The 24,495-nt window shown below is 31.7% G+C and overlaps 2 protein-coding genes across 2 annotated transcripts in view; both read left to right on the plus strand.

Annotated features, from left to right (window-relative positions):
• Positions 1 to 15,359, plus strand: part of LOC107436885 (rifampicin phosphotransferase) — a 74,650-nt gene extending 59,291 nt beyond the window's left edge. Inside the window, exons 33-40 of the mRNA XM_043048080.2 lie at positions 1,708 to 1,771; positions 1,979 to 2,142; positions 3,916 to 3,994; positions 5,604 to 5,664; positions 8,498 to 8,574; positions 10,660 to 10,762; positions 12,513 to 12,587; positions 15,191 to 15,359. Of these exons, the coding sequence (XP_042904014.1) occupies positions 1,708 to 1,771; positions 1,979 to 2,142; positions 3,916 to 3,994; positions 5,604 to 5,664; positions 8,498 to 8,574; positions 10,660 to 10,762; positions 12,513 to 12,587; positions 15,191 to 15,255 (688 nt within the window). The 3' untranslated portion in view covers positions 15,256 to 15,359. The remainder of the gene's footprint in view (positions 1 to 1,707; positions 1,772 to 1,978; positions 2,143 to 3,915; positions 3,995 to 5,603; positions 5,665 to 8,497; positions 8,575 to 10,659; positions 10,763 to 12,512; positions 12,588 to 15,190) is intronic.
• LOC107437837 (rifampicin phosphotransferase) overlaps positions 1 to 24,495 on the plus strand; it is a gene marked incomplete in the record, with an annotated part of 597,639 nt that overhangs the window by 412,805 nt on the left and 160,339 nt on the right.

The following is a 24,495-nucleotide window of genomic DNA, read 5'->3' on the forward strand; positions in this document are numbered from 1 at the left end:
GATATATAAACGTTTGTATTTAAGTGAAAATTAATATACTCTACAAGCACACAAAGTTGAAAAACATGAAACTTTCAAAAAGTGTCCACACTTTTGGCCACCACTGTATATCTTCTTACTTAATTGCTATTTTACAACCATTGCACATATTGTGTAGAATTGAATGAACTCCGGATTGGCTTAATAACTTTTGATCTAGTGATTGGATTCTCACTCATTAATATTTAAATTTAATAGTTCAAAGGCCTAACTTAAGAATTTTTTTGTGCATATGATATTTATAATATTTGACTCATAAAACGCTGTAGTTTTATAAATATCGTTATACAGCTGACCCAATTTTAAATTTACGACAACCAATGTTCCTGTAGCCTTGTAATTTTGAACTTAATCCAGAGGACAAGAGAACTCCCCTGGAAGAGCTTCGTGGAGGATTTTTTGATGGAACAAACTTGCATTAGTCTTATATCCATACGGTTAATCTGAGGACAAGGGGACTCTAACCAATGATCCGTCTACCACCTGCGATACTTCACGTCAGCACCTTGGTCGGTGCGACCTGGGTGCAGAATTAGCTAATATGTTTTTTTTTTTTTTTCGTTTTGTGTTTTTGTGAGAATTATTGCAAATTGCATTCGCGTTAGCAGACACTTAACAGTGAAGTATGTTTTCCCTTTTGTGTTTTTGTGAGAATTATAGCAGATTGCATTCGCGTTAACAGACAACTAACAGTGATGTATGTTTTTTCGTTTTGTGTTTTTGTGAGAATCGTTGCAAATCGCCTTCGCGTAAACAGACACTTAACAGTGAAGTAGGTTTTTTTCTTTCGTGTTTTTATAAGAATTATTGCAAGTTGCATTTGCGTTAGCTGACATTTTCTTGTAAACACAGGAGAAGAAATCCATCCTAAAAATAAAAGAAAAGTTGTTATGGTAAAATACGAGGGTCTTGCAATAATTCACAAAAATTAGCACGGAAGCATTAGTTAGACGCAAGACTCTCTGTTCTAGGTTATAATCATGTTTTGGTCTTTACTAGGCAATGTAAATAAATAAAACATTTTGTGACCTTTTTTTTTCTCTAAATAACAAACTGAACTTATGCTTTTTCATTATCGTTAACTGAAAGGGGAAATATATTATAACTCTTTTTAAAAATCTTATCAACAAAATTTGGACAAATATTTATTTTCACCACATAAAAATATTTTGCTTAATTAATGCAGGGTTTCCACGTCCTATTTTATAGAGTGGTAGACAACTAAAATCTCAAACTACCTTCTTAAATGTTTCACCACATGAGAACTGGGAGAAACTTTCACTCCATATACATTTGTAAATCATTATAACACATAGTGGTATAAAAATAACTTTAAATCGAATTTCTAAAACAAACAATAGTACGTCAAAACAATAACTAACGCTACCACTAGAAAACATTCTCCCGAAAATCATATGATGCTAACAGTCCTGGTCATCTGTTTTGGTCAGAATTATTTTTTGTTAAATGCTATAATCATTCTATGTTGGGTCTTTTTTTTCCTACTGAAATATCAGTCTCAGCTTATATTTTGTCATATCGTAAAATAGGCCGAAGAACAAGAAGTTAACATCCTTCGTAATTTCGGTATTCAAAATTAGTTTGTGATATATTTTTAAACAAGAGTTTACACATCTGAAAAATTATGAAAATCATTTTCTATTCCAGGTTGTGTTTGAGATTTATTATTCCGAATTGTCGAAAAGGTGTGCAGGCAAGAGAAGCCAGCAAAGTATGTTCTTTTTTTCCTTCAAATTCCTCTCTATTTTATTTGAAAGTTTTTGTTTAAAAACATAGTACCCACCTTGCTCCATCAAAAAAACAGATACACTTTTTGTATTTTCCTTTTATATTTAATGTAATTTTCAATAGGCTGCCTAGCCTGCTTGGTGGCAGTAAATTTTTGATTGTTAGTAAAGTTACAATCTTTTTATTGCAGTCCGTAATAATCAAAAGCATCGATAACTGGAGGAAAGGTTATCAGTATTTGGGAAAACTAATGGTATCTGAAGGTCGTATTCCTGACAAAGATCTCCTATTCTTTATGACGATGGACGAAATCAGAGAACTTTTAAAAACAAGATACCCCAAAATAATCGCGAGGTACTATATATTATGCTATCTTTTTAAATTACACATGAGCTGTTTACCACACTTTATCACATATATATATATATATATATATATATATATATATACAGCAGGATCTCGATTATACGAATTATATGGAACTGGTCCAACAATGCGTAATCAAAATGTTAGGATTATGGAAGCATTATTGACTTTTTTAGTTGTTGTTAAGCATATATAGACATATGCATTTATTACTAAGTATATGTAAAGCTTTTAAACACTTGTCAAGTTGAGAGACAAGCAAAGTATGTAACCTTAAAGCAATAAAAACAATCATCAGGGCTTTTGGCAGTATTCTAACCCGCTGTCTCCACGTATAGATCGTTTAGTGGAATGATGAGACTGTTAGGCTAGCTCACTCATATTAATTAACTCTAAAAACATGTTCTTTTTAATAATAACGGTATATAACACTATAAATTCAACTTAAATGTAACCATAACATTATATATATATTGCATTGTATAGTATTGCCAATGTATATAGCATTAAAAAGTCAATTTTTGTTTAATCATAGAGGTATATAGCACTATAATTGCATATTCAGTATAACCAGGATGCCAGCTGCTCCGCTTTCTGAAGAGGTTTTAATAAATTGGTTGCGAATAAACTAGTGAAACTTGCAGAATAATGATAACTAAGCCCACTCTTTTAAAGAGTAACCACGACTAAATAAAGATGCATGTCATATGATACTTTGAATTTCGTGATATCTAGTGGTGAAAAAATTATATAAAATGAAAAATACTAAACTAAAGATAACTTAAATTCCGTTGTTACTAGAAAATATTTTTTTACAAATCGGAGCAAGTTTACATCTCTGTATAATAATAGCGATATATAGCATTGTAAATAAAATTTTAATAATCCTATAGCGGTACTAGAAATTTCATTTTAATATAACAATTAGATAAATATATTTTTTGCCAAATAACGGAAGATTATTTGAGTTTAAATTCCAGTTTTCGTATTGGACGGAAGTTGCGTAAATTGTACCTAATTGCATCGTTTAAATTTTACCGATTACAAATCGTTCCCATTTTTAATTGCACTGCAGTTTGGACGATCCGAATTAAGACATTAAGACTTTCCAATTGGGCCAAAATAAAAATAGTTCGATCAGTTATAATTAGTAAATTAGTGTTTACACATAATTATATCAGTAGGAATCTTTTCTATTGACGATAAATTTTATTCATCGAACCGGTTTTCATGATGCCAAGACATGAGACATTTTCGCACCAATAAAATGAACTGACTAAAATTAATATCGTTTGCAAAAAATCATGTACGTTCGATAACGTTTAACGTAAATGAAATTAACGTCTAAGAACGACCCACCTCCATTAACAACCATTTTAATATGGAACAAAGAACTCTCGAGAGATTTCCGCCTTAAGTATTAACCTTTTAACAGTTAGTAACTCCTTACGTATTAACAGTTAAAACGTCGCTCACCATCAATTTCACGTGTAGGTTATAATAATATTCCAACCGGTTAATTTTTCCCTTAAAAATGTAGAAATGTAAGTTTTTTACTACCGATTTTATTTATTCTTTCTGGATCGGCACCAGCCATGTATGTAATGCTGAATATCATTTATTATAGTATTGCAATGACATTAGCTTAGTTTTAATAAAGCCATGAAAATAATAAAAAGCATCTCTTAATTAATGTAGAATATAGTTATACCAATGAATACGCATTATTAAACGTATACATATATTTTATGCATTCTTTAGAGCGAATCAACGAAGAAAAATCTTCCCAGTATTAGACGCATACAAGTTTCCTGAAATAATTAGGGGTTTTCCAAAACCAGTAAGTACCCTTATATTAACTTCAAACATTGAACCAACAAAATATTCACTATTTTTATCAATGAATTGTTCTATCTTTTTAGTTGAAATTCCAGAATATGATAAAAATTATATCATATATTCAATGATGTTTAATTTTTATTATGGTCTTTCATTTATTGTTTTCCTTAGATTTAAGTCAGATAAATCAAATAATATTTATCAAATAAGATTTTTTTTAAGTTTGTTATTATCTAATGTATGAAAAGCTTTCTTAATTCACATAATTTGTATGCTAAATAGAATAACTTTGTTGCTAGCAACTGATTTTACCAAGTTTTAGAAAAAAAGAGGCGATTTTTATTTACAAACAAAATAAAGAACTAAATAAAAATATACCAAATAGTAAGAGAAACTCAACTAAACCAGGATGAATGTCCAGTCTAAGTCAAGAGAGCGTTATTTATATATATATATATATATTTATAAATGNATATATATATATATATATATATTAAAAAATATGACTTTAAATAAAAGAAATATGGCTTTAACCTCTTCACTACAGAAGCATAAAGGAACATAGCAAAATAATATTTTGTAGTTTCGAATTTCTATTTTACTGTAATAATAAGATAAAGATAATATGAATTATACTGCCATTGGGCTAATAATTTTAGGTGCACATACGTGGACCAAATGTCTTGCAACTATTATCCAAGAATATAAATATTTCAAATGTTAAATTGCATCCAAAGCTGGGACAAACATGCATATTGTTATATTATGGTCTATTTAAATTCGATGATGAATAGATTTGACTTAGAAAAGGAAAAGAATTTAAATAGAAAATATGAAGTTTTTTTCTGATCAAATTGCAATACTGCTTTAAATATCAGCTTTAATATTAACGCAAAATAAATAATTATTGAAAGGAATTTAACATTTATTATATAAAACATTATTATTTCTTGGGGGTAAAAGATATATCTGACATAGATATTATAATACTCTAAAATTTCTCTTGACTACTACACTGTCATAAATTTCGCCATACGGTAATCAAAGTATACATACCTTCTGATACCGTATGCCGAAATTTAAATTTTAGCGTAATGTTCTCGGCTGTATTGTTTTTAAATATTAATTAAAGAATAAATTCAAACGCTTCTTACAAATCACTGAACTACTAAGTCAAAGGAAGAAGAAAAATATTTTCAGAATAATTTATTTATATAATATTTAGAATGACTATAGTTTTCAAGAAAGTGCATTTTACGTCATTTCGCGAATGTTTCAGTGAGAGTAAAACTGTAAATTTTCTTAAAGCGTGGTTTTAGAAACTAAGAAGTGAAGGTTCACATATATGGACCAAAGAATGGAAAAGTTTAAGATCCAATTCGAAAACAGCTTTTGCATCTAACTCTTGAGCTTGCTGTAATTTTTTCACATAGTATAAACACGTTTTAAATTGACTTCTCAGAACATTTAAGATTTAGAATTTAAGAACAAACAAATTTGGATTTATTTATAGTTTAAAAAAGTGAAGAGTGAAATGATTTAAAATTAAATGATTAGGAAATTCCATTTCTTACCCAATTAATAAATTGTATGCAACTGTGATTATTCAGGTAAATGAAGAGGATGAATCTTCAGATACAACAGAATACATAGCGGATTTAACTATGCAAGGTAGGTGCATTACACTAGAGTCAATGAGTTAAGCCTAATTTGTAAATGCATAAACGTGTACAAATCATGATTTTATTTTTAGAAAACCACTCTAAGGTGTTAGTTTTAATACATTTATAGCCACTTTCCGTAGTGTGTGTGAAAACTTTTAATTTTTTTTCTCGTTCGGTTTTACCGAGTAATAGCGATTTAAAACAGTATTTTTTTTAAAAAAAATTTCTGAACTTGCTTTACATTTACCCTGATATTTTCAATTGATTAATTTCAAATTATATTTAAAAGAAAAAAAAACTAAGTATCTGAAACTCTTACGGTTTGCTTCATGCGGTTATTTTGAGTAATAGAGAATTAAAACAGAATATTTTGAGAAAAAAAATATGTTTTAGTTCTTTCTTAAATAGTTATTATTTCAGAGAATTTCCTCTAACATTTCTTAAAAATAAATAGATAAATAAGTTTGTTTAAAGGTAAATTCCAATAAATTATTCTTCGTTTCATTTCATCTGAGCATGACACTTGGGACTAAAATTGTAAGTAGTGGTAGAAACTAAATTCATCTTTATTTATTTATACATCGCAAACTATCACAATGCAAATTATTTACGTTCTATAACATTCTCTACATGAAATTTCAATAATAAACTAAAAGAAATTTGTTAGGAAAAGTTGCCAATCTTAATCACGTTTAAAAGAATTTTACGATTTTTGTCATTTTTCACCATCGTTGAATGGTAAATTCATTTTTCACCAATCACCAATTTTTACATTTTTAGTCGCCTTTTGGCTGCCCTGCTAGCCTCGATACTGATATGCCTTCATTGATTTTACTCTCAACTGTTATTACTATTTATTTAAATTATTAACGTTTATTGATGGTCAAAATCAGCTTGGTTAAATCATAATAAAAATATTATCGTATACGTTTTTCTGCCATTTTAAAAATAAAAATAAAATCCGCTGTTAAAATCACATAAGTCTAAAGTGTGATGCTTGGCTCTTCATTGTTAAAGAATGATCGGTGTTCTTCCGTTAAACGGGACCATTGTCGGAGCTCTATATTTCTTTCGCCCAATCAAACACCGCACATGTTAATCAATTAATAATAATCACTGTTTATTATTTTTAATGATGTAAATAATCAAGGGAGGGCCGGGCCCATGCTCGAGGAGTCGTGGATTCGATCAACTCCGGCCGAAGACTCAACGTGTAGTAAATGGTGACTGATGCACGTTAAATCTGTCGAGTCACAAATTCCTCCTTGTTCCAATAACAAATCATACCTGTGGGGATGCTGATCCAGGAGTTTCCCTGTCTCCTGGATTGGTTCAAAATTGCAAAGACAGGGAGTTGAACATTAGTAGTTGTATACCCGAGACTGGGTCGGCTGTTCAACGACGGTTATAAAATATAAAAATAAAATTAATCGAAAAGTATGATTGCCTTTGTCTGGTTTACCTTACTATGTTTTTTTAGGTGAAATGCTACTGTTCACCATATACTGATGCTTTTTAAGGGGAGTTGGTTAGGCATATACCAATAATGCTAAAACTGACCATTGTCGATGAATCTTTTCTCAGCATTTAAACAAGATATAGTTTAAATTTTTTTTCTCAAGGAATATTTACATATACATGGTTACACTATGATAAATGTTAATAGATATTTTAAAAAGAAATTTTAAAAAAAAATTATGAGCAGAGAACTTTTCACTAAAAATCTTTCATAACTCAAAAAGTATTCCAGTTAACGCTAAAACATTATCACAGCATGCAACTGATATAATCTCTATCCCTAAACAATTTCAAAGCGATATCATAAGTAGTTACTTAGAAAAGGTACACAGAAAAAGATCAGTTTTAGCATTATATATATATGCCATAAGAACTCCCCTAAAGGTAAAGTGCGACTGGCCGGTATACATTTGTCTAGTATACTTTACACTGATGTTATTCTATGTTCTTCACTGCCCATCGACATTCCCTATACAGACCGTTGAGGTGACATGTTGTTTCTGGGGTACCAAATTCGCTCACTGCGATTCGGTGAGTTTTTTACAGCCACCTTTAGCGGTACAGAAGCTAAGAGATCTTTAGATAACTAAATAATATGTGATACATATTTTGCTGGTGGCATATAAAATGATATAAATAATAACAAGAACTGAAATGATGGTCGGCTATATTCTTATAAATAAGGTAATGAGTGCAACAAACAAAATGTTGGGGCCGAGATGGCCTGGTATGTATTATTTTTTGATATGTAGTGGTGGAAAAATTATTTAAAAGAAAAATACTAACCTAAAAACAACTTAAATTCCGTTACCACTAAAAACATTTTTTTACAAAGTGAAGCACGTTGGCATCTCTGAATTAGTAGGGTTGGGATAGACTGGCTGGTAGGAGGTTGGACTCATGTTCGTGAGAAATGAAGTTCGAATCCCTTCGGTCGAAGAAAAACCGTGTATTAAATGGCGATTGGTGCACATTCAATTTGTCAGGGTCACAAAGTACTCCAAGTTCAGGTAACAAATTGCTCATTCTCTGGCTTAGGTTAAAATTATGATCTGTGGAAGAATGAATGGGTGCATGAATGTGATCGCCTTTTTAAACGGGAATTGACATATGTGTGCGACTGAAATCGTATTCTTGGTCATAAATGGGGCCACTGAAAAGCAAGAAAGGCACCCTCGGCCTTAAATTTGCTTGCTTTCCCAAACAGGCTTGCTGGCATTGGCGAGTCGCACTAGAAAACAACAACAACAGTAGTTTGCAATAAATTAATGTCTTATTGAATTTGCCTATTTGAAATTTATTGGTTTCCAATTCCTTCCTAGGTATTCCTGTGAGTCAAGGTGTTGTAAAAGGATATGCTAGAGTTGCTGTATCTTTGGACGAAGCAGCTCATTTGCAGGTTTGTAGAGGCGAATGAATAATGAATGAATAATGAAGGCGAATGAATAATGAATTTGTATTTCAAGCCCTTGAAAAATTGTTTTTAAGAAACATTTTCAAAATCGTTTTTTTATATATATATATTTACTTTAGAGCAATATTCTTTACCGGTTGTAGGTTTAAAAATTACTTTTCTTCCAATTATTACCCGATTGACGCTAATCATTCAGGCATTAGTAGGGAAGATTTATTGCCCATTCTTTAAGCGCCACCATATTAGGTAGATCAATGCTCCCACAGTAAGAACAGATAGTACAGAGAATAAAAATACATCCATGTCTTGTCTGGGATTCGTACTCAGGACCTTTCTGATGTGAGGTCAGCTCCCTGAATATTACAAAATCCGATCACTGGCTTAAAAAGTATGAATGTTAACAAAATTGCTGTTTGATTCGCTTACTGCTGAGAAAATTCAAATACCTGTTATAAAAATAACAAATGAAAAATTAATAGCTTGAGGGAAACAGTGTTTGCCTTCCAATGAGGTGAACTGGGTTCCAATCCCAGCTAATTTCGTTACGTTAGCAACTATACTTTCCATTCTATTTCGAGCAAGCCAAGCCTGTCATGTATCGATTCTCATAAGTGACACATTCCACTTTCTTTCACAAAGACTTCAATTCTTTCACTATATATGAAAAGGTTAAAAAGGTAATGCTTAACAGTGAGGCGCCTAAATGTTGCAACAAATTTCGTGGAGCGTTAGGTTATATATCATAATTGAAACTAAATCGAGACACAAGCCCAGAAATGTCGTATTACGCTGCTAAGGGTGCTTCCTTTCTATGACATAATTAGAAGCACATGGAAAAACAGTTCATGGTAGAAAGCACCCCTAGTGGCGTATGACGACATTTCCAGACATGGATTTTTATTCAATTTGAATATGATGTGCATTAAATTGCTTACAGGTCTGTCGCAACATTTATACTACTACATGTTATAAACTCGTATATGTAAACTTGTATATTTTGAAAAGAAAATTTTAAAAATGTAATTTAAAAGTAAATTATAAAATGGAGAGAAAAACTGATGGCAGATTTGAAATCAGAGAATCAAAAGTGTCTAGGATTCTTTAAAAATATCCCATGCAACCTAAAAATAATTACCCCAGTGTTAGTTTTACGTAATTTTACATAAAACGATCCCATACTATATTTCGTTGACTTTTTCCTCCCTATGTTTAAATACAGAGACTTTGCATTCTCTTTTTTTTTCATTTTATTTTTTACAACTGTCATTGAACAGCTGACACAATTTTGAATTTACGATTATCAATGTTCAGCTCCGCAGCCTTGTAACTTTGAGCGAAATCCAGAAGACAAGGGAACTTCCTGGATCAAGCATTGGAAGAAAGGTGCCTTCCTGGGGGACATTTTAGACGGAACTAAGTCGCATTTGCGTTACATGGAGAGGGAAACCACTAAGACTACCCGCTATTAGCCTGAGGACAAAGGTACTCTAACCCATGATCCATCCACCACTGAGAATAATTTTCGTAGGCACTGTGGTCGGTGCGAGCCGGGTGAGGAATTCACATCGACTTGTCATCGCTGGGATTAGAAACCGGCGTACCTCATTGGGAGGAGAGCGTTCTATTGCCTGAACCACCACGGCTTGCATTCTCTTTAATTAAAAAGAAATGGTTTGATATTGTGTTTAAAATTTTTTTAATTATTGAAAATCATCTCTGAAGTCGTATTCTTGGCCATAGATAGCGCTACTGAAAAAACAAGATATTCACCTTCAGCCGTAAATTCGCTTAGTTTCACCAAGTAAGTTTGCTATGTTGGCATGTAGCATTAAAAACATCAATAACAAAAACCATTATTTTCTTTCAAAATATTACATAAATATGCATTTCTTAAACTGAAATGTTTAAATCACCACAATGTAGCAAAATTTCAAAATGTTTTTAAACACAATGTATATATGTCACGATGTATGGGATAGGGGCCGCTGCGCGGCCCAGGTGCCCAGTTCTTTTTAAATAAAGCGAAATGTTTAAATAAATAGCTGCTTTAATATATTTTTAAATTTTTAGCCAGGAGAAATTTTAATCGCCTACGGAACAGACATAGGATGGAGTCCTTATTTCCCAATAATATCTGGTGTTGTCACTGAGCTGGGAGGACTCATCTCTCATGGTAATATACCAATTTAAGCTCTTATAACTCTTTGAGCTTTAATATACTTAGCACATAAAAAGGTTTAATATAAAGCAATGAAAATTCACTAAAAAAAGTGGTTGATAATTTCTGTTAGTCTGTGATATATTGATTAATTAGTGTGTGATGTAGTTTGGCTGCAATTTTGAAAAGTCATGTCAAAAGATAATACATATTTATCCGGGTGAAATCCATTGCCACTCAAATGAACTAGAAACTAATTAAATACGGCGAAGTTTTGCTATCACTCTTTCAAATACTTTATTTTTAAATATTTATAACGTAAAATGTCAATGTTTAAATATATTCATTTTCTGAGTTTATTCTGAATAGTTCTAAGTTTACGACTATCAATGTTCAACTCTGTAGGCTTGTAGTTTTGAATTAAATGCAGAAGACGAGGGAACACCTGAATCAAGTGTTTGGATAATTTAGTTTCGTGGGAGACTTTTTGATGAAGCTTAATCCTCATTCCCAATCCAATCCTACGTTACATGGAGAGGAAAATTATAAAAACTTTACTCGGCAAGCCTGGGACTCTAACCCATGATCCGTCTTCCAATGAGGATATTTTACGGTAACTAAAATTTCGCAGCCTTGTAATTTTGAACCCAAATCAAAAGACATTAGAATTCTTAGATTGAAAACAGGGAGAAATTTGCCTTCGAGGAGGACATTTTTTTTGACGGAACTAATCAGCATTTGCGCTACGTAAAGAAGAAAACATCACACATTTAGTCGGAAGTCAAGGGAAATCTAACCCATGATCCGTCTATCAGTGACGATAATTTACGTCAGCACTGTGGTCGGTTCTAGCCAGTGTGGAATACGTATCGACCAGCCTTTGTTGGGATTCGAACTCGGGTCATCTCATTGGGATGAGAATGTTCTTTTCTCTGAGCTCCTACGGTTTACATCATAAGGATTTTATAACCGTCGTTGAACAGTGGATCCAATTTTGGGCTTGCCACAACCAATGTTCAACTTCGTAGTCTTGTAATTTTGAACCGAAACCAGAAGACAAAGGAATTCCTGCATAAGTATTGGGAGATGTTTTGCTTTGTGAAGGAATTTTTGATGGAACACATTAGCATTTCGTTACATGGAGAGGAAAGACACGAAAACATTCCATGAATAGCATGACAATAGGGGGGCTTTAAATAACGATCCGTGTCTGCCACTGAGAATATTTTACGTCATCACTGTGGCTAGTGTGAGCCGGTAGCAGAATCCGTACCAACCAGCTACAACCGAGTTTCGAACCTGCGTTTCTTCATTGAGAGGTGAAAGCCTTAGTGGCTTGAACCGTTAAGATTTAGTCATTGTAAGTAGAAACTAAATTTTTTTTAGAAAAAAAAGACGCTAGGTCCTAATTGTTTGCAGGGTGGTCACATCTGAGAAAAAAGCATAAAAAGTGGTAACAATTGTTTCAGGGAGGGGGAGTTGTTTGAAAGGTTAAGGGTTTAAATTTAGAAACTAAGTTGGACAGTTATATAATCTGTATGAAAATATTTTAGTTTATAGATATATTTTGGTATGCAGGAACTAGTGTAAATCTTCAATCATTCTCTACCACTACATATTTTTTTTTCAATTGTGACATCCCTGAATCAATAAGATAAAATATAATTAGATAATCTATAGATTAATGTCACATTTAAGAATTGCATAAATTAATAGATTTATATCATTAAAGTAACACGCAAATTTATGGCATATTTCGTCACAGGTGCTGTGGTGAGTCGTGAATATGGTCTTCCATGCATTGTAGGTCTTCATGGCGCTACAAAACAGTTTAAAACAGGTAATTATGATGGGAAACATTCATATTTTTTCTGAATTAGAGCCTCTTAAGCTTTAAAATTAGTATATTTTATTCACATGAAAACTATTTATGTCACATGGTGCAAAAGGTCTTTTATAATCTCCCACCTCCTTAATATAAGTTTTAGAAATTTTGTGAAAAACATATTTGAATTAGAAAATTAAAATTTTAATTTAGAAAAAAAACTTAACTATACATAATGGAGGTCGTTTAAAGTAAAGGTGAGATTAAAATAATTAAAAACAGTTTATTTCGCGAATGTGTCCCTTACACTTCGTTCAAATATAAATTGATTATGAATTAATATAATAGATACAAATTAATATAATCGATAATTTATATAAATTAATATAATTGAGTTATTGATTGGATAATTCTTCAGAATTGGTGCTAAATTGTTTCAATACTTCATTAGTGGTAAAAAATGTAACCGTATATCAAAATCATAATGTGACAAACCTTACAAAAATCTTCCCGTAAGAATTTTGTCGAAATTGGACAGAACTTTCAATGAATTCCTGCAAAATATCTTTCAGAAAGTGCTAAAGCTCAGAAATATCTTACAGGAAGTTTTAAAGATCAAAATCAAGACAGTCGCATGACTTACTTGAAAAGTTTTGAAAATCTGTACCGAAACATAGAGATGCCAACTTGCTCCGGACAGCGGATAAATATTTTCAAGTTGTTGTCTTTTTCTGTACGATTCTTGAAATGGACGATTCTTGATTGCTTAAAAAATTCGATTTATAGGGTTTTTACTCACCACAATTTCTCTTAACTAATTCAAAGGTTTATGTGATAGGCCAATTTGCTATTGTTAAACCAGATGCATCCTTGGTCTAGCTGTATCGCCAGCCAAACGCTTTGCTAAGCGTGGAAGTGGCAGGATGGAGTCCCGCTGTTACCCTGGATGTATAGTAGGACGTATCGAAAAAATCGAAATTTCTTAAATCTTTTTGCGGTAGTGCGGAAAAGATGTGAATTCCTATTATTAAAAAATGAGCGGAATCCTAAAACTCTGGGATGATATCTTCTGTTGCCTCAATGGGCCTAAAGCTCCAAAAATTTGACTAATAATGATTAAAATGCAAAAATTAATACCCAACCACAGATTTCGTTGATCGGTTTGAGGTAGCACTTAAAAGATACAATATTTTAAAAACAACAACTATAAAAATTTTTAGAATTACAAATTGATATCTTCTGCCGCCTCATCGGCATCTAATTTTGGAAATTTCGACGCATTTTGGTACTGTATACGCATTTACTGCTTGCACAATGCACAATCGAAACAGACGGGATTTTGCGCTCTGCAAAAAAGGTAGAATAACCTTATTTTGAACCCAAGAAACAAATTGTCTCAAAATCAAATGAAAATCATTCCACTATATATGGCCTTTATTTTGATGGACGACATGACAAAACTTTAACATCAGAAGCACACGAAGGCAAGCAGTTCCAAAGAACAATTGTANCCTCCACACGGTTTCTTGTAAGTAGTCTGCGCAGACTATTTAAAACGTGAACAGTTTGAGCGCATGAAACCAAATTCTATTTTAAAAGTGACTGAGAGGAATTTGTCATATATATTTGAGAATTGAATCTGTAGTGGTAGACAAGTAAATAAGACAAACTAATCATAGTCAAAAATTTAAAAAAATTTTAGACATATATTTGCTACCACTTTTTTATTTTTACTAGATTTTCTATTAAAGGGTTCTTTCGTAAACTGGTTTGCCATCATAGTGGTCTGATTGAACTACCTATAAAAAACCGTGTGGAGGCTTTGCACGCATTAGAGGTTACCACGATTTCATGCGGGGAAATGTTTTTCCTCTGACTTCCCCGCGATGAAATGAACTCTGCGTCGGAGGAGGTGGAGCCAAGTGCCAACTCCTGGTGAACGAACTATATCTTCGAAAGCTCTTATCACCTGAACTATCACGTCTCTATATGAAAATATTATACACAACACATTGACAGTGTTTTTCTCATCAGATGGTATACACTATCCCAGAAATATTGTAAATAGTGTTAAGATTGTACATAGCCTGTTGTTTTCTTTTTCATTTTATTACCGTTCATATACAACAAACTATTGTCACCGGAGAGCAACCCACCCAGTACCTGCGGGCAGCCGAGTGAGAGGTGGGTCTACTGACCGTGCAACTATATTGCCATCCATATACTAAACTATATGCCTAGTCAAGTCTTTATTTTATTTTTTTGACTCATGTCAGATAGGAAGAATCAGTGAGAGCCACCAGGTGATTAACTAAAACAATTCTAAGAATGATATGAAAATTGCGAGTATTAAAACTGGGAAGAAGTTATTATATAACTTGCTCTCCTCATTTTGTTTAATTCGAATTTTGCATGAACAGTATTGACATCATCTCTAAGAGTTTCAAGCATAATCTTTCAAACTAGTCCCAATAGTTTTGTGATGTAAAATCTTCCAAAATATTTGTTGCCAAAAGAAAGAGTTACTATAGAAGAGTTTCTATAATTTTGTCCCTCCCCTGTATATATGTATGTATATGGTATTAAGATAGTTTTTATTTCTGTAATTTTCTTTATAGGTGATTACGTCCTACTAGATGGTAAAAAAGGAATACTTAAGAGACTGCCAAGGCCACAAGAATGAAACAAAATAAAAGAAAATTAGTTGATGTCATTTTTTTATATTTGAAATTTATTACAAAAACTTAGGCACAAAATATATAAAATATTAAAAAAAACGAAAATTTTTCTGTTGGTTTATGATTGTTCTTTTACTGCAATTAAAGCCTTTTGTGTGACCTACAGATATTTTCTATGAATGTAAGGTATAAAATGCATATTTGAATCAAACAAAAGGATAAAATATTTAAAAAAAAAAACATCGCTCTTGCACAGCTGCCAACTTGGTCGGTTGCTGGGGAAGATTCGAGAAAGTGGTAGTAAACTAATAATTACCAATAATTTAATTTGGGGAAACTATGGACCCACACTTGAAACCATAACTTCCTAAATGATCTTAATAGCATAAATTTGAATTATTGGTGCATTCTAGTTAGTAAAATGTTTTCTTTTTTTTCGCAAATGAAAGAAATTGTAGTTTAAGTGTTTTAATAATATGAATTATTTTGTAGAAACCAGATTGTTTTATCTACTATAACGTATTAAGTATAATAATATTTATATTTAGATTTTTAAAATCTAAATGATGTGAATTTTTAAGGGTAGTTGACCTAAAGATATGTCAAGTATAGAAAAAAAAACACATGCTACCACATGCATGTTTTTTTCACATGACTGTTTTTTTTAATGTAAAACAAACTTCTACTTTCTAGGCACGATGTTTAAGGTCGCTAAGATTGCTTTTCAATGGTACAAAGACCTAACAGTAACGAGCTAATTTGTTGATTGCAATCATACCACAATAGACTTTGTTGTCACGAAATGAAAAGTTCACGATGTTTTACTCTAACTTTGTAGGAATGGTGGCATTTTTTTAACCCGAGAGGATGCGTGGGGGTTATTTTAAAACCCCAAGCATTCTATAACTTCATATTCTTAAAAAACGAGATACCTGTCTATCCATTTTTTTATTAGTAGCTGAGTTTCCCGTCCTTAACAGCTTTTTGTGAATAATTAGAAGGAACTTTCGGCATTTTGCTTCCCTCAATAGACGTTTTATAATTTATTGGGGTCATAGAATGACCCTACCCGTCTTTCAGTTCCTTTTATAAATTATATTATTTCTTGCTGCTGCTGAGTTTAGTGCGTTATTTTTCGTTCCCAATTAAAAAGATTTCCTTTTGTTTACAATGTTCATGAAAGTTTTGCAGCAATTAAGTACAAGAACAACAGCGTTCGCGGATTATATGAACACAGATATTAAATTTACAAATATATACTTAATCAGAAGTAATTAGGTAAACAATTTGTTTTCTCGATATTTCTCCACCAGTTAACAGTTTCGAATTTTTTCTGGAAAGTGGTTACGCTTGTAATAGGATAACTCTACATATTTTTTTCTCTTAAAGACATAGAAGTTATAGTACTAATTTTGCGCTCGCTTTGCTAAGAGCTTGTTTAACTTATTCATTGAATTTTAATATATAACAACCGAATCATATTCTTTGGAAAATCAGTGCAAATATTAGACCGCATGCGATGCGTTAGCATATAGTGTCTTAAATTTACTATATATATAATTTCTAAGTGTGTAAAGTAAAAGTAAGTAAAGTACCATCATTGAAATCTGGCATGATGCAGACGCTTCAACTCTCCAGGCATTGGTAAACAATAAAGCAACATAGCATAATTGAAAATACAATGATTTAGGGCAGAGGTCGCCAAAGTGGTCTATATAGACCCCCTGGGGTCTATTTAATATAAGCGGGGGTCGATCTGAGCCAGGGGGTCGATTGCTCGAAGGATTATCAGTATTTTTCAGATATCTGACAATTAGAAATAAAAGAAGAAGACTTGGAAATATATACAGGTAATCTTCAAAAATTGAGCGACGATTTTAAACTACGTTTTGTTGATTTGGAAAGCATTGACATCTCTGATTGGGTTATTGTGCCATTTTCTTCTCAAATTGAAAACGTGGACATCAACCTGCAAGATGAGCTTGCTGAATTATTATGGGGATTTGAAGCAAAGACGCTTTTTAAAAATTTAACAATAAGCAAATTTTGGACAAATATAAATATAATGCAAAAATATGTAAGACTTTACGAAATAGCTCAGCCATTTATGATAGCATTTCCAAGTTCCTATATGGTTGAAGCCGGTTTCAGTCACGTAAATTCTATCTTAACTAAGAACAGAAATAAATTAAATGTGGAGTTTCGAAGGGATTTAAGATTAAAATTGACCAATTTTGAACCCAATATAACGAACCTTTCAGAAAAAAAAACCCAGGCACACCCATGTCATTGATTAAGCAGCAATAAATTCGTAGTTACTTTACTTATTATTTCTACTTACTTATAATTACTTATTATTTCATAAATATTAAGGTATTTATATTTCAACATTAATATATGTTTCATAAAACTATTGTTACACTATGTACTATTACTTAAATAAATGTTCAAAATCATAAAATAAATGTACAAACACAGTATCTAATAGAGTTTTATTCTAATTAACAGAAAATTACTTTTATGGGGGTCGATGGAGATTTCGAAAAATTATGTAGGGGTCGATGATCAAAAAAGTTTGGCAACCCCTGATTTAGGGTATAATCAGCATTATTTTCATGGGACACTGTTTCCTTCTATTTTTAACTATTCATTGTTACTGTCTGGGTTGAGCAGGGAGTGAGTTAATCAATGTAAATATAGGTTTACAATGTGTTTTTCCTTACGACTAATTATGGCGCAATGTTAGTGCGGCTTTATATGGACTTCACTGATTATTCTCCGACTAAAATAAGACAGCTTATGATAAAAGAAATTAAAAATTTGTCCAATATAACGAAATTAATTTTAATTTGCTAAAATTTGAGCTNCCCATGGCACAATGTTAGTGCTGCTTTATATGGACTTCACTGATTATTCTCCGACTAAAATAAGACAGCTTATGATAAAGGAAATTAAAAATTTGTCCAATATAACGAAATTAATTTTAATTTGCTAAAATTTGAGCTTTTTCAATAATTTTGAAATAACTGCCTGAAATTCATTACGTTCTGCAAATAAAAAGAGAAAATATGTAAATTGAGTCTTAGTTACGTTTTGCTGTAGAATAAGATCTTTGTTCACAGTTTTAATAAAAAAGAGTCCATAGTTCATAATTACTTCGAAAGAAAATAGTTATAATTGAAAGATAATCAATGCTACAGTGATATCTAAAAAATATTTAAATTGTGATAAAATACTTTATCATTGATATCTGAATAGAATAAAAATGTGTAAAACTCAAACAAAACAGAGCTGTCTAATCTGATACTATCTCCATATCGAGGTCTTTCCATTTCATTAAAAAGTGTCATAAAAATCCGATAATCTAAGAGATAAATGATTCAAGGCAGTGCGAAAGAGAATGGAATAAGTAACATCTTTCTAATCAACTACACTTTATATCAATTTCTTGTAATTAAATAAAATATTTTACACATTTTTTTGTTAATCGCTTTAGTTCTTTAACGTTTCACAGCCAATTAAATTTTAATTCTCTCTTATCCAAAAGAAAAAGAAAAAATCTGATGCTCAACCATATTTGACATACACCATTTTTGACATACTTGACATACACCATTTTGCTTTAAAAGGCTTGAAATATGTTTCAAGTTAGATAATTTGAGTATATAAGAGTGTTTCAGTTGTCGTACTGATTCCAGACCAGTAAGAACATCTTCATCATGCTCATTGCAATAATTGTATCGATTATCTCTTTTCCTTTCGGTACGTAGAGTTATTTATTTTTTCCTAATCTTAAATAAGTAACCACTTATTAATATTTATTGTTAATTTATTGTTTAGCAGCTCTGTTGCATTTTACACTATCTTGACAAAAGTAACTGAGCAAGCAATAACACGGATTTGGTGAATATTGAGGTATATATTAAGATATGATATAAATCATTTCTTTAAAACGATGACAACTTGCACCAATCATGGGAACGTTACTTTTAAAAAGTAACGAGTAAAAGTATAAGTACTTTCAGAAAGAGTGGCGAGTAAAAAGTAAAAGGTTTTGATTTTAGAATCTAACGAGCAAAAAGTGCAAGTACGAAACAAAGAAAGGATACATTTCGTAAAGGTACATTTCGAGGATATCCAAAATTTAAAGAAATCGTAAATTTCATTAACACGCTGAAAACCATCTGGGTCACCGGTGATCGGCACTGACTTTGTTTGTAGGTCCACGAGGGTCACCGATGCCAAGATTATTCGAAACACTTAATTCGATAAATTTTTTCATTTTTTTATATTATTATCTTTACTAAAATGGTTTGAATTGTATTCATATATTGTAATCACATACATTAAGTAAGGGCTTCACGTTCCCTCTCACCAGCCTTCCACTCCCTTTCGGGAAATTGCAATCCTTAAAGATTTTTGGAAAAATACGTTGGATGTAAGAGAATATATAGAATATATTAAATTTATTATCATTATTATATATTAAACTTATAAATTAAAAAAATAATAAATTTCAACAATTACAAAAAATAATTTTTGAAAGGAAATTTTCAGAAAAAAAAAGTATCGAATTCTTTCGACATTCTCGTTACAAGAACTTGTACTTTCTCCCGAAAGTAAAGATGAAATAAATTAGCTTACTAATTTTAAAAAGTAACGAAGTACAAGTAAATGTACTTAATTTAAAAAGTAAAAAAGTGCAAGCAAAAGTACGTACTTCTTACTTTTACTTTCGTTACAAGTAACGAAAGTAAAATTATTGCCTTGTATGGCCAACACACGTCTGGGGAAACTTTCCAACAGTTTTTATTACGTGACCACAGGAATGAACAACGAATCAATTTGTGATATAGCTAAGGTAACTTTTTACCGGTTATAAGGCCAAAGTATAAAGCGTCCTTATAAAGGCATTTTTTTCGTTTTCTATATAAACAAAAACCGGTTTTGTAGCATGCGAAGAGGTTTTATCTATTGCCCAAACATACACAAAGCAGAGCTTGTTACGTAATAGAACAAATTGAACCTTGCTGTGGAGATCACCTTGCTTACAAGAGGTAGACGTAAATAGTCAAACCAAAACAGTTAAGACATCTGCTTCGTTCCCGTTGTGTATTAAATTCAAGGCTTTCATCATATCTTAAGTGAGTGCTAACATTGCTCTGAGAAGGGCCCCTTGCTTTAGAATACCCATTTTGTTCAGTGGCACAGAGGATAGAGGATCGTTCTCCCCCTCCCCAATGTAGTGACCCAGGTACGAAATTCAGTAATGGTTAGACGAAAAGATAACTATTCCTGTTTCACACTGATCACATTGCTGGTTTTAAATATCATAAGTGGTAGATGGGTTTTGTGGTAAAATCCCTTGTCACCAAGTTAGCCACGGAAGGCTTCCGCTGTTTTCCTTTCCATGTAACGGAAACACGAATTTCTCCACCAAAAATTCTTCCATGAAGGCTAATTTCTCCCAATGCTTGATCTAGAATCCCCCTGTCCTCTAGGTTGGGTTAAAAATTACTAGGTTAAAAATGGTGGGTGTCGGTTGATGTCGATCGGGCAAAATAGTGTATTATTTTCTTAAGTTGATCACGTAAGATGATTATGGTTATTTTATATTGTAATATGTTTTAAATATATTCGATGAATATCATGTTGTTTCTAATGACACTTCTGAAAGCCAGCAAGCCTGCTTGGCGAAACCAAGCGAATTTAAGGCAGAGGGTGCGTTTCTTGATTTTAAGTTGCGCCGTCTATGACCAAGAATACGACTTCAGAAACACACGCCACAGTCCGTTTACAGGCCCATTTATACATCCATTCATTCATTCACACATCGCAATTTTGATCTGAACCAGAGAACGATCCATCTCGAATTCAGTACTCCCCATGGGTATGATTTATTATGGAAACATGGAGGACTTTGTAATCTGAGTTGGTTAACGCGTACCAGTCACCATTCATTAAATAATTCTGTAAAAAGTAAAATCATGGTTTAAGTGTTTTTAAAGCTGAGATCATAACCACAAAGTTAAAGAGGCAAAATGTAAAGCGAGTAGTTCATTATTAATGGAAATATTAATCAAATTTTACTTTACGCATCATATTTTTCTTTTCACTTGTTTTGTTATCTAAAGTATTCGCATGCATGAAGTTAAAAATGATTAGTAAAATATTGAAGAAATGTAATGATTATTTATAATAGTAATATGTTGAAAATTTTGTAACAATCTGCCTAATATTAACAATAAGGTCAGCACTGCACATAGGCCGCCTTTACTTTACAGGGAAATTGGTACCAACCGATCTGGACCTGTGAGGGCTACAAACCGCGAGCGGGAGCAGAATCCAAGTCCTTCCTATTGATCATTTATATGTTCTGCCTCTGTGCCATCAAACATTCTAAATGTTAGTAACTTTTGTGGTTTATCTTAGATGTCACGACATTAGAATAATTCATTTATTTCAATGCCATCGAAATTACGATCTGAAATTTTAACACATTTGCTTATATATTTTTACTTCCACTACCACTATTAATACTGTGGCGGAGATGCCATCCTGATTCTACATGATATTTAAAAAAATCCTCATCATCGGTTTATTACTACCGACGAATCGTCTAAAGACGCTTCGCGGTGGCTCACCGAGATTTATGTAATTTCTACCATATTTTTTTTAAAAAAAAAAAGCCGGCATATTTGGCAATTTTTTAAGACGCTGAACACGACTGCGCTGTATCAAAGTTGCGTATCACATAAGCCGTCGAGTTATTTGGAAGTAGTGGTAGTAAAAATCCTGTGAATCCAATTTTGGTATCAAACACCATTCATTAAAAGACTGCCATTTGAAATTTTTTCCGCTATCGTAGGCATTACTCAATCAGGCGTCGCTGCATAGCGGGCAACAAAAAAGAAAAAAAAGAAGAAAGAAAAAAAAAAGAGAAAAGAAACTGATCACCCTGAATAATTTTTAATCTTAAATTCACGTTCTAGGACTCATTCTTAACCTCTTGGGGACGGGTGATTCAGAAAAGCATTCGTACAAAATCAGAATCAGGATGTTATTAAGTAAAAAACGGTAACTTAAATGTAGTCGTTTCCAATTTGACAGACTTACTTTTCCTTTACTTTAATTATTGTTAGTTTAATCACATGTATAATCAATGTTAATTCAAAGTATAACTAAATAGTTTCATTTTGAGCTCAAGTAATGGTGATTTAAATAAATCTAACAATTATAACTCCACCCACAAATAAACTGCTAAGGAATTACTTTGATTATCAGTTTTATCTTTTTACCCTGGTTTATACGGTTCTATGCTGGCACGTATTTGTGACATTCTTGGGAAAAGCGCCATTTAGGCTCAGATGCCCAGTTCTACAACAACGAACGAACGAACGATTTGTGACAGTCGGCGCAAAAATAGGCGTAGTGCAGACAATATTTAAAAATGCAAAACCGGAAACAAAAACGTACTTTCTCTGAATAAACATAACTTTTTTTCAACGAATTCAGATTACTGACCCACAAAATATAGGGGTAACCGCAATTTGGGAAATATATAGAGCCAATAGTTTGAGGAGTGTGCTCTGTTTATTAAAAGAAAGTATTTTTTTGTGTCTGATTTCGTAACTTAAAATGTCCTCGGCACTTATTAAATAGCATATTTGAGATCATCCCTTTGAACCATTTCGATTAAGTCGTAGAACGTGAATATGTGATCATTAGATCAAAAAGTTATTCATGGTAATCAGTTTTTTTGTCTGCACTTTAACAGCTACTAAACGTTTCATCTTCAGACTAGTTTCAATTTCTTCTTTTTTCTGAAGCCTATTGAGAATGACATTGACTAAAATGGCGATTTCCTTATCATTTTCAATTAGAGAATACTTATTGTTCACTTCGAACGTAGACTGGTCCGAATTTTGTTACATAGTGAAATTATTAAAATGAAAAGAAGTTATATATTATAGTCATGTTAATTACAGCATTGGTGTTTTTACTCTTCAAACTCTTTGGTACGTATCATTATTTATTTTATTTCATTCCATTAAAAACTAAAATCATATAACTAATATTTTTAGGCCTACCAATTTTCTTTTAAATTGTTTAATAGCATGTAATGCTTTAGTTTAATGATGAAAATTACTAATTATTTTTCATCATTTTATTTTCATATTATTTCAGTTGGTTCATTAACATATTTATCTGTAGTGATAGCTCAGTTTTCTTAAACGCTATTTCATGTTCAGATCGAAAATGCAATTAACATATGCAATGAACATTAACAATTAACATTAACATTGCAATTAACATATAATGCTAACATAGCTGCAAAACCTTTTTTTTAAGTCGTAGTAAAAGGAGCCGAATTAGCTTAATTATGCCAATATAAAAAATAAAACTTTTATGTTTAACAAAAACTAAATTTTGATGTATTGAAAAGAAAATTCAATTTATAATAACTTAATATTAAAATAACTTAATTCCAGATCGAAATATAGATATTTATCTTAATATTAAATTATGGTGAATGCGTCTATTTTGTTACTCCAAGAAAAATGTGAAGAATAAAATACTCACGATAATAGTTTAAATCCTTCCGAAATGTATTAAACCCTCTGACTATATTAATTTATATATTGTTTAAATTAATTAAACTTAGTAGTACAAAAAATTCTTTCAATTCTAATTTATAAAAATACCAAGACAGACGTATGTCGGGAAATGAGGCTAAATTAATTTCAACCATACCCTGCTAATAAAACCATAAAAAATATTACAAATAAAAAATATTACATATTTGGGGCATTGAATATTTATTACTTAAATATGTAAAGCTTTTAAAGATNAAAATTATGATACCTGAGCGCTTGACGTAACAAATCATTCAATTCTAAAAGTGTTGTATCGCCAAATACCCAAATTAACAATTGCGTTCTTAAAGAAATTCTATAAAAGGTATTAAATAAACAACCTACTTCTTGAAGAACTTGGCTCTTTGATTAAAAATATTGTTTTAATTTTACAGTACTAACTTTACTTCTACTTTCATTATTGCTCATTATTGCATTTCGAAATGAACTGTGAAAGCAGTTCCGGGGTTTGGTGAGCGCCAGCGAGCAGGGGGCGAAGCCTCCTAGTATATATATATATATATCGAGACGGAAAAGAGTAAAAATTGGTAATAAATAAATTTCATTTTTTTAGTTTTTTTCCGAGAATAATAAAAATCCATAACTAGC

The sequence above is a fragment of the Parasteatoda tepidariorum genome, chromosome 5 (genome assembly GCF_043381705.1).
Source record: "Parasteatoda tepidariorum isolate YZ-2023 chromosome 5, CAS_Ptep_4.0, whole genome shotgun sequence".
NCBI classification, from domain to species: Eukaryota; Metazoa; Arthropoda; class Arachnida; order Araneae; family Theridiidae; genus Parasteatoda; species Parasteatoda tepidariorum.